The sequence below is a fragment of the Mustela erminea genome, chromosome X, assembly GCF_009829155.1.
Source record: "Mustela erminea isolate mMusErm1 chromosome X, mMusErm1.Pri, whole genome shotgun sequence".
NCBI classification, from domain to species: Eukaryota; Metazoa; Chordata; class Mammalia; order Carnivora; family Mustelidae; genus Mustela; species Mustela erminea.
This window is the reverse complement of record NC_045635.1, coordinates 62,597,566-62,609,703: the sequence shown is the minus strand read 5'-3', so window position 1 is coordinate 62,609,703 and position 12,138 is coordinate 62,597,566. Positions and strand designations below refer to the sequence as shown.

At 38.9% G+C, this 12,138-nt stretch overlaps 1 protein-coding gene across 1 annotated transcript in view; it reads right to left on the bottom strand.

The window, feature by feature from the left end:
* Nucleotides 1-993: 993 nt before the first annotated feature.
* UPRT (uracil phosphoribosyltransferase homolog) overlaps nt 994-12,138 on the bottom strand; it is a 35,502-nt gene continuing 24,357 nt past the window's right edge. Inside the window, 5 exon segments of the mRNA XM_032330717.1 lie at nt 994-2,320; nt 4,229-4,327; nt 5,202-5,363; nt 8,013-8,075; nt 9,129-9,198. Coding sequence (XP_032186608.1) covers nt 2,214-2,320; nt 4,229-4,327; nt 5,202-5,363; nt 8,013-8,075; nt 9,129-9,198 — 501 coding nt within the window. The 3' untranslated portion in view covers nt 994-2,213.

Here is a 12,138-nt window from a genome sequence, read left to right as displayed (position 1 = left end):
AATCTGTACTCTGAGAAGTAAAAAACACTGATGAAAGAAATTGAAGATGCCACAAAGAAATGAAAAGACATTCCATGCTCATGGATTGGAAGAACAAATATTGTTGAAATGTCTATACCACCCAAAGCAATCTATACATTTAATGCAATCCCTATCAAAATAATACCAGCATTTTTCACAGAGCTAGAACAACCAATCCTAAAATTTGTATGAAACCAGAAAAGGCCCAAATAGGCAAAGCAACCTTGAAAACGAAAAGCAAGGCTCATAGCATCATAATTTCAGAATTCAAGCTGCATTACAAACTTGTATTCATCAAGACAATATGGTACCAGCATAGAAACAGGGGCACACACACACACACACACACACACACACACACACACACATTTGGTCATAAAAATAATGAAATCTTGCCATTGAAATATGGGTGGACCTACAGAGTGTTATGCTAAGCGAAATAAGTCAGAGAAAGACAAATACCATGATTTCACTCATATGTGGAATTTAAGAAACGAGACAAATGATCATAGGGGGAAACAAAACGAGGTAAACTGGGAAACACTCTTAACTATAGAGAACAAACTGATGGTTACTAGAGGGGACATGGGGTGAGGGATGGGTTAAATAGGTGATGGGGATAAAGGATGGCACTTGTGATAAGCATTGGGTGTTGTATGTAAGTGTTGAATCCCTAAATTCTACACGTGAAACTAATATTACACTGTATGTTAAGTAATATAAAGTGAATTTAAATAAAAACTTAAAAATCAAAAACAAAGGGAAAATATAATGAAGTCTTTCTAGCATTCCTAGGCTTTACATTCCCCTGTACACCAGCTTTTCCTTCCTCTCCCCTAATCGTTGCTGACTTCCATCAGCTTTGGTTCTAAGATAGTGCCTGCTGTTCTTTCTGGATTTTCTGGAGCAGAGGCCCAAAACAGCTGCCTATGGGGCTGTGAGAGTATAACTATTCAAGTCATCAGCCAGAACCACTGTTAAAATGTTTAATATCAATGCAAAATGAGATCAGGATTTTACAAGCAAGTTTCAGAACACATTGATTCTATAGCGGTTTATCTTCAGAGGCCTAAATATGAACACATACAAATCTTAAGGATTTAAAAAATATCACGGTATTTTTAACTTTCATACATCTACAGGTGACAAGTATGTGAAAGAACTCCTTTCCAAACTGAATGAAATACGCAAATTAAAAATGCAGCAATTTAATATACTGATTCACCATGAAACTTAGCAAGAAACTGTTCTTTCCCCCATACCTCAGAAAGACCACCACAAATTCCTTTCTAGGGCATCAATGGCATTAACAGTACTCCCCCATCAGCATCCAGACAGACCTGGTTCAATCCATCTGTGTAAATTAACGTTACAGTTCTGTGGTTGGAAATGCTCATCATCTTCTTCACTGAATTATACTTGGCAAGGCACCTACCAACAATGTACACGATGGGAAGTAAGCCATAAAGAACATAATGGCTTGACTAAAGAACTAACCATATACCCTGGGTCTGCTAATTGAGTGAGGATATTAACAGAAATGTAAAATTTCAGGAGGCATTCTTTCTTCGCCCTCTCCAAGTTACCAGCACATATGGTACTGGGAAGTAAAGAGTAGAAGAAGGTGATGACAGCCATATACACAAACTCTCCCTAAAAATGAAAGCAAACTAAACAAAATGCAAACTATAGCGGGCCAAAGACCAGACTCGCATTTGGGTTTTATTTGTGGCGGCAAACAACACCAAACTGTAAGGTTCAAAAATCAGGAAACAGGTTTGGGGTGCCTGGGTGCCTCAGTCAGTTAAGCATCCAACTCTTGATCGCAACACAGGTCTTGATTTCTGGATCGTGAGGTCAAGCCCCACACTAGGCTCCATGCTGGGTGTGGAGCCTACTTAAAAAAAATACTAGGTAACAGTTTCAATGCACTAGGGGATCATCAACTTGCATAAGAGTATTATTAAAATATTTTCTAAGAGTTGTGTGTGCTTCCCTGTTGAATTTAGTGCCAACAGTTAAATAATCAAATAAATTAAATAAACCTCAAATATTTCCTTTTTACTATACTCTTTTCCAAAAATTACAAAACACAATTTTCTCTACCATTCCTCAAGTGAATTAGTAAACAAGTAGAAACTCAAAACATTAACTGTAATATTACACAAGGTAATTAATTTTCCTTTGGCAACTCAGTCTGTCCCGAAGTATTTCTGTCCAAAATGTGTTGGTGCGACAGGATGAACTTCAGTAGTTAAAATTGTGATCTCTGGAAACTCCTGAATGATTGATTTGGCACCTTTAAAAAATAAAAAGAGAGTGTCTGTAATGGAATGACTTTTTGCTAATATTAGCTGGAATTCAGGAATTTTAGTCATTAGTTATAATATAGACAGAAGACAAAAAGCAATGACCTTTTAATACCTAGTCAGACTTGATTAATCTCTTAGTTTATGTGTCTGATACCTGAAAAGTTTGACAATCATCACACACCTCCACTAGTTCACTAATAAACTCTTAGAATCAAACTGTTTCATATCCAGGATTTTTAAAAATACATTCAGTTATAGAAACTTTCTCCCTGAAAAGTCTTTGTTTTGTTTCATTTTAAAGGCAGTGGAATAGAGCGAATACAATCTTTTCCAGAAACAGGATCATATATTAAGATAATGGCTTCTCAACCAGAATACTGTGAAACAAGGGTAAAAACATGAGCTAGCTTTCAGAAGTTAAGACTCTAGCTTTGGGGGTTGCAGGGAAACCGATGAGCTAGGACGCTTGCCAAACTAAAAAACCATAGCAATGTAGCCACAAAATAAGATTTTTTTCATCTACCATGTCAAAGAATAGTATACCATTTAATGTATGCTCTTAGAATTAATACTTACTATTGGGCAGGAAGTCCAATAATTATTTGGTTATCTCAAAGTTTACAGTGCCACCTCTGCTGTATATAAATAGATGACCAAGGAAATTGCCCTTTGTCTCCATCAACACTTGAACTACAGGTGAATTTTTATTATGAAATGACAAAATAAGCAATGGCCTGCAGAAAGCAGCCCTCCCAACTGCATACACTGTAGCCCCTTCAAGGTTCGCTGAGACTCGAAACCTTTGGAAATAAGGAAACACCCTAACTAGAAGCCACATATTTCTCTTTTTTTTCAATTAAGAAACAAATACAAATTCACTGTCAAACACTTGGAAAATACAAAAAAAGCTTAAAAAAATAAAATGAATTGCTTAGAGTCCTCAAATCCTATGATAACCACCATTAATATAGTATGTATTTTAAAATGAAAATTGAAATAGTACTGTGTATCTGTCTAGCCTCTCAGGCTAAGGAAGGACTCATGTTAAATCCAAGTCTGATTTTGGTAGTCATAAGAGTCATAACTTGCATAAGTCATCTCTAAACTTGGTGGTAGCATTTAATGTTATTCTAATGCTGTTATTTTTTGACATACTTTCTTAAATTTACATATAGCTTTTTCGATGTTATTAAACGTTTTTCAAAATCATAATTTAAAAGTTATGTAATATTACATCCTTTGAATATATATTTATTTAATCATTTCTTTATTATAAGCCATTTACATACTTTCAAGTTTTTTCTTACACTAAAAATAACTCTGCAGTGAATATCCTAAGGGCTAAGTTTCTACATGCACATATGATTATTTTCCTAGGATACTTTCACAATTGTCCTAGATTATATGGCAAAAAACTAGGGCCTTAGCTTCCAAAGGAAATGGAGAACACACAGTTCTACCCTTTATGCCCTCTGAGCAGAAGCAGAACTTAGAAAACTTCTGCTCTTTGTTATGCAGCAACACCAGAGGGCTAACGAACCTCAAGTTTCTTGCAGTTTGGGAGCAGTTCTCAGGCTCAGGTGAGAAGTCAGGAGAAACAGGGACACTTCAGCCGCGTGCAGGCTCTACCCAAACAGGGATACCAGGAAAACAATTACAATCCCCTTCAAAGGGGTTAGTTCATACTTTTTTCCCATTTGAATTTGAACATTAGACTGGTATAAAAATACTTTATCACCAAGCTGAGAGATGATAAACAAAAGTTATAAACTACCAAAATTCGATTTAGATTTAATGTGAAAGTAGAAATGAACTTTTCTTCACAATGAGAGTCTGGACAGATACATACCTACCCAACCCATGACTATCTGGAACCCCAGACATGCTGAACTCACCATGAGGAGTAGAGAACAGACTGAGTAGGATGATAACACTGGGTTGAACTCCATGTTCTATAAGAACCTTCACAGCTTCAATTACAGTATTTCCAGTGCCTGAAATCAAATGACAACCAAATGCATTAGCAACCTGAACATTTATCTCAAAACGTCTTTGAAGTTTCTTTGAAGTAGAGGCAGTTTGGTAATCCAACATAAGACACTAGGCAAAGCTTCATTTGAAGGTACCTGTTTTTTATCAATGACGTCCTCTTTTTTTTTTTTTTAAAGATTTTGTTTATCTCTTTATTTATTTCCAAGAGAGAGAGAAAGAGAGAGAGAGAGAGAGAGGAGTGTGATGCTGAGCTTGATCTCAAGACCCTGAGATCATGACCTGCACCGAAACCAAGAGTTGGACGCTTAAGAGACTGAGCTACCCAGGCACCCCATCCATAATGTTATTTTCAATAATGGACATGACACACATACTTTTCAGTTTTCAAATGCACAAAAAAACCTAAATTCATTCAGTATCTGAGATATCAAATCTGACACTCAACCTCCACCACCAACCCTGGGAGACAATACCGTGTGTGATCTGAATAAGCTTATAAATCAGAATAGGAGAAAAAATATTACTTTCAGAAAGGATAAAACTTTGAGAAATTCATTGCTACATTAATTGGGCTACAGAAGGGACATGTTTCAATATATTTTTTGTGTCTGTATACTTTGCCTCATTAGATCCTTTGCTTCACTGTTTTCACTCATTTTAAAACAAAAGCTCTTTGGAGCTACCAAAGTTTATTTAGACAATGTATATGCTCTTATTACACAATAAAAATACTGCCCAGGGAAACTCCAAATGCAACTGAGAAAAACACATTTAGAAATGGTTTTGCCTTTATATAAGGGTACCTAAATGGCAGTCACTAAGCTGAACTGATTTAAACCCTAAGCAAAGTATACAAATTAAACTCCAGCCACTCACTGAGAATTGGATACATCAGAAGGACTTTTCTCCGGTAAATGTCTGGGGGGAACTTGGCATAATACACTTTGGCTCTTTGTGTCTCTTCATCACTCTGAATCAGGATCTTTCCAATTCGTATGGACCGACAACAGTCTCGTAAACCTTGTTCCATTGCTTCACCTTGAAGAAGGAAAATTTCAAAAAAAAAAAAGGGGGGGGGATAGAATTAAAGTCCAAAAACAGACCAAAGCAGAGTGTGTGACTATTATTAATACAAGAAGGACATTGTCAAGATGGGAGCAATTCTTCTTAAGTTAAGAGCTTTTATTTCTGATATGCTCTTATTTTATACTTAGTGCAGGTCAATTAAACTAGATTAAGTCCTGGTCAATGAAAGTAGGATACACTAGTTTTATTGCTCACTTTCAAGTTTTAGGGATGTCACTCTTCCATGAATACAAAAAATACAGTGTTTTGTTAGGCTGCTCCCTGAGCTTTTCCAATTATCAGGACCATTTTATTCCTATTATTTTAAGGAAGGCTTTAAACCACTTCAACCTGTTATTTTCATCTGAAAAAACAATACAGAAGATTTATGGAGGAATTGGGTTACAGATCAAGGTGACATTAGGAGATATCACTGCAGCCCAGCAATGAGTTCAATGGCAGAAGTTTGCCAGCAAAGTGAAAAAAGTATACCGTTCCCTCCATTCCCCCCAAGAACCATAACCAACACTACTACTAACCTCTTGGTTTCTGAACAGCTGTTTTTTAGTCTGAATTCCTTTCAGGAAGTGCTTGCCAAAAGTGAATCATTCTCGTACCACCTTCCAGATTTTAGGTTATATCAGAATTCTATCTGTACTGTTACTTAATATTTTTCTTTAACTATTTTCATTTACACCTATTTTAAGAGGAAAGTGTCTATCACTGGTGTAAACATAAAAAATAGTTTCTAATATATATGAAAATCAATCAATAACAAATAATGTTAAAAAAGAACCCTTGTCTCTGCACTACCCCAAGGTCATCTGCCATATTCTAGGGGTTTGAGGATGCTGCTGCCTTTAGGGCAGGTAGTAGACTAAAATAGAAGAAAAAAATGCCTTAAAAGCCCATCTCCATTGTCTTCACCAGTTTTAAAATGTTAAATAACATTGTCCTGAAAATCCTTTCATTACTTAAAAGCAACATTCTTTAAAAAAGGGAACTTACAGCTCCTATTCTACTTGACATATTCAATTGTTCACAAACAGAAATTCACAGCCAGAGTAAAGGCAATGCTTACATGTGGAAAAAAAATCCATCTGTCTCCAGTGCAAGCAAGTGAGGCTTCCACTGAACCTTGGATCTTGTGCAAAAGTTTAGTTAGTTAGTTACCAAATGGAAGTAATCATCCCCATGGAAAAGGTAGACATACTAATTATAGGCATGTGATTTTGTTGTACAAAGGTTGGTTTAAAAGAGTAATCAGTTGGACTCAAACACAAATACAACATTTATAATACTAGCAACAGATAAGTGTTTTTGCTATATGGCCACATACACTGTGGAGGCCAAGAAAAACAAGGCTGTACCCACCTCGAGTCTAGCCCCGACATAAGTACAGCCATCTTGGCAAAGCAAAAGCTGGCACCTTGCTCCCCCTCTCCACCCGCTCCCCTCCCCTTGGTAGTATGTGTGACATTCCTCAGCCACCCCTGGCTGCCCTAAAAGAAAAACAAACAGTTAACTTGCAGAGATCACAATTCTTCAAGACAGGAGTCTCCCTCGGTTTACAAATTTCCTAGTGATTCACAACAAAGAAGCTATCTTCTCAATAGCCCAACTTCAAGAGACAAATAACTTAGTTCCTTAAGCCCTAATGTCGCCCTCCCCACCATAAAACTGAAGGAGGCTGAGGCAGAAGGAAATGTAAATAAAGTTAAATTTCTTCTAAACCTAAACCTAAACCTAAATCAAGGACACTTGATGGGAGAAATGTGAAACTTTATCTCTAAACCTCCAAGATAGTGTCAGCAATCATTCCCAAGCATATGACCCACTGATATACATCTAAAGGGTCTCACGTAATGAATAACCTTTTCCCCAGACAATAGCTAGCCCCTCAAGGTCCTGGAGACCTTGCTTCCAAAATTCCTTAGAGACTTACATCATCCCTAACCCCCTTTTGTCCTCAACCACTGCTGAGTCTACCTCTACTCTGCCTTTTAAAAACCCTGACTGTAATCTGGCTCAGGGTCCAAGTCCCTACTCTGCTGTGTCGGGTATACTTGGGCCCAAGCTTAAGCTTGCTGAATAAACCCTCATGTGATTGCATCGGTGCTTGGCTCCTTGGTGGCCTCTCAGACGCAAAAACTCGGGCATAACAACACATCAAATATAAAACTAAACACACTGAATAAGTCATTCAGGCCATCTCTGGATCAGGTAGGACTGTTCCCTACAAAAGAAATTAAAAAAAAAAATTTCTCCAGTCAGGTATTCAAAGTTCCACAGGCCCAAATTTGTGCCATATTCCATCAGTCTTAAAGCTGCCCTGTTCTCCCCAAGATAGTACCATCTCATCCTCCTATCCTACCCTGAATTTCTCTGAAAGCAGGCTTGCCTGTGGGGATAGGCCACATAGAGTAGATGCTCTGCAGTTAAAATTAGTCAAACTCAGCAACATGCAGGCCATGATCCAAGGCACTGTGAGGATAGGCAACATAGGTGGTGAGATTTAAGTCAAGTCAGGCTGCAATTATGACAGACAAGCCCACCTCTCTCCTGGAAAACGACTGTTTCTATGCATGCAAAGAAACAAGAATCACATATATGCAAACCTACCGCTTCTCATTATGCTGACCCCACAATTTCCCTTCTCAAATTTCACTCCTTCATACTTGTACCCTGTTGGGGAATAGAATCAAAGAATTTATCTCTCATTACTGGAAGTATCCACTTATTTTTAAAGTGCCTGTAGTTTAAAGCCAATGGGTACAAAGCAACCCTTGTCTAGACATTCTGTATAACCTCTTAGGTTCCCTCTGAAAGTAATGAGAAGGCATGATTTTTCAATTATTTCTTAATTCTTCATAAAAAACCTGTGGAGATAATTGGGAGACACAGGCTTCGTTGAGTAGGAACAGGACATATGATGACATGATATTCACACACACATTCCTCAAATTGAATTCAGAGAGGAATCACTCCGCTCTGAACACTATAAACATCATCAATTCAAACTGGGAGCTCACTGTGATGCACAGGAGAGAGCCTCCTCATTCCACCCGTTTTATGAGCTCCTATTCTGCCTTAAAAAGCAGGAGAGAAAGGCTGAGATTGTTACCAAGACTTGCTCAACCATTGGTGCCATGCTGAATTGGATCAATTATGATGCAACAAGCTCAGCCCCTAATTTTCATAAAGTCAACCACTGAATAGAACAGCTTCCATTATTTACTAGAGAGCAAAATCAGAATTTTAAATCCCTGAAATAGGGATCTTCAGCTGTGTTCTATTAAAGTAAAACAAAGTACTCTCTCCAGATGTCATCATTTTTAGTTTCCTTTGTCTTTTTTACTTCTCATTCTTTTACTTGGAATCTCAATGCTAAACCAACCTACCCCTTTATTAACACCAGCAGCTTCCCCACAGAGGTGAAGATAAGCTGCTAGCCATTCTTAACTCTTGTCCCAATGGGCTGTCATCAAGGCAACACCTGCATGCTAAAGAATATTTATTAACCTTTAACTTGAATTGACAAGCAAGCCATTAACAAAAAGTCACCCATATAAATTTCTTTACTAAACATCTCTGAGTTTATTAAGTTGTTTAAAAGAACAGCTCCACCTAGACTCCTCATTTTGGATACTGATTTACTCAGATCGCTTTTTTTTCCCCATTTCCCCCTAACTTCCATAACTTTCAGGACAAGAATCTGAAAGTAACAACCCTTGTTACCTGTTGGAGTGGTCACCATGCATTCTTTATATGGCAGCTGATTCAATCCCTCTTCCACAACCAGTCTGATCTAAAGAGTCAAAAGAAGAAGTTGAGAACCTGCTAGGTCTAGTGTTAGCTGTTAGCTTTAGGAGCTGAACACTAGGCACAAAGTCAGTAACAGAATGTTACATTCCTGCTATCAAGCATCCTTGTTAATGAGATTTAGGTTTAGAAGAAATTTAATTATTTACTTTTCCTTCTACCTCCGCCTCCTTCCGTTTTCATGGAGGGGAGGGTGACGTTAGGGCTTGAGGAACTGAGTTCTGTGTCCCTGGAAATTGGGCTATTGATAAGGTAACTTCTTTGTTGTAAATCTCAAGGACATCTGCAAACCAAGGGAGACTCCTACCTTGCAGGACTGTGATCTCTGCAAGTTAACTATTTATCGTTTTATGGCAGTCAGGGGTGCCTGAGGAATGCTACACATATGGAGGGGAGCGGATGAAGGGGGTTGGTGCAAGGCGCCAGCCTTTGCTTTGTCCTCAGCCAGCCTCCTGCTCCTTCAACACAACAGGCAAGGGTTTAGCTTATGGAGGTAGGTAGGGGCCCCCAACACAGGTTAGATGCAGAAACAGATCCAAATGCTAGGCTGCTTGCTGGTAAGTATCGAACCTTGGGCAGGCGCATGATTGCCACCAAAAGGCTCAAGTATGCCTTCTGATACTAATTCACTTAGGCCAGCCGATATTACAAGAGATGCAGAACTACAAGTGATAAGAGTCATCCTTAGATGCAACAGACTTCCTTTTTGAATTTTTAAAAAATTTAACTATGTTCTGTTAGTCACCATTCAGTACACCATTAGTTTTTGATGTAGTGTGCCATGATTCATCGTTTGCATATAACACCCAGTGCTCCTTGCAATCCGTGCCTTCCTTAATACCCACCACCAGGCTCACCCATCCCCCCACCCCTCTGCCCTCTAAAACCCTCAGTTTGTTTCCTGGAGTCCATACCCTCTTGTGGTTCATCTCCCCCTCTGACTCTCCCGCCCTTCATTTTTTTCCTTCCTTCTCCTAATGTCCTCCATGCTATTCCTTATGTTCCTTCTGGTAACTCTGAAAATAGTGCCCACTGGGAACTTCTCTGCCTTGTTTAGTACTTTGAAATTAAGTTGGATTCTTTTTAACAAAGGCTTGCCATAATGCAAATAAAACCTGAAACTTCTCAGGAGGAAATAAATGAATGGATGGGGCTGGATCAATTTCCTGAGCTTGAAGTAGGAGCCAGTAGAATGCCCTGGGGATTCTCGGCTTAAAAAAAGGGCTTCTAATGATCTTATTGTGTGGTACAGAGGAAAGAATACATCAGAGGTACTAGGAATAGCCTCCAAAACCCAAATATGATACTCCTATGAGCACCCAGAGCCCACCACAATTAAGATAGTGTCTGCAATGCACATTTTCTCTAATCAATCCTTCATTATTGATTAAGAATTAGGAACAGCAGGGAGAAACACCATGTTCTATCACTACAACACAACACCCTGCTGCCATTAAAATGATCAATGCTAAATGGGCTAGCACTTTGTCAGCCTGAAACACCAGAGAGCCCAGGAACCTGATGAATACTGTATATGTATGCACACTCATCTCTAGCCACCACCTTCGAGGTGAATGTTTCTCAGGTGCAAGCTGAAGGGAAGAAAAGGAACCTTTTCTTTGGATAGCTGAGATCTCTTAGAAACACTTTTTTTTAAAGATTTGTATATTTCTTAGAGAGAGAGAGAGTTTGGGGGAGGGAGTGGACAAAGAAGGACAGTCTCAAGCAGACTCCCCGCTGAGCATGGAGCTTGAGGTAGGACTTGATCTCATGGGCATGAGAGCATGACCTGAGCCAAAATCAAGAGTCAGGCACTTAATGGACACCTGAGCCACCCAGGCACCCCGCCCAGGAACACTCTCCTAAAGAGTCTTGCCTCCTGCCAGTCTCCTGCAATTCTGGAACAGAAATTAGTATGTCCAAGCCTTATGGGAGAACATAAAACCAGCAAAAGGATGACTAAATATAACGAACTCAAGATCTAAGTGCCAGGGAAGCCAATCCTGACAAATTCAGGATAGAATTAATGTCAACTATAATGGGACCCTTGTGCTAGGGCAGTGTACAAGAAATCCTCAATACCGGAAACCTAAATAGCTCCAGTCCCTACCACAACCACAAAAGACCCTTCACACACTCTCCTGGTATCAGAACCTTCAAAGCCAGAGAGGTCCAAATTACCATTGCCTCGTGTCAATTGTCATGGGTCCTCATTACATGATTTGATTAAGATATAACGCCTGCCCTTTCAAGTATTTTACAATGACCATGAACTTAACTCCTTCCTTCCATAGACAAAAGGCAAAGAAAGCAAAAGAAAGAGGAACCATTTTTGACTAATGAACACCAACATTTGTTTTCTCCACAGCAGCCAATGACAGAAGTTCCTTCCTCCTTGAACCCCTTCCTTTGGTTTGATAAAAGCATAAAGACAGAATGACCTAACTATAACTCCAGGAGTGCCAACTACACTGACCTTGATGCAGTCCAAGTGTTATTACTGCCTCTGGAAGCTCAAATGATTGTAAAAGGAAGTGGCCTCTGAACTAGGAATACTTAAGGCCACAAGCCCAAAAGGAGCCGCCTATACTCCTTAGGAATTAATATTTCCTGAGGGAAAATCAAAATGGAAAGTTTCATGCCTTCCCCCCCAACATTCCCTTTAATAATCTATCTTCTATTCTTTGATTACACCTGTAACGTTAAGAAGCCACTTTTTTCTTTCCCAAACTAAATACTGACAACAGCATTTCAAATGTAAACTCCATGAAATCAGGGACAATGTCTGTATTCTGGACTGCTGTATCTCCTCCCTCTGTAACACAGCCGAGCCAAGGACCTGACTGGAGTTCAGTATATATTTCATAAATGATGAATAATGAATAGCGACAGCAGAAAATGTATCAACCTTATTCCAAGCCCTGAA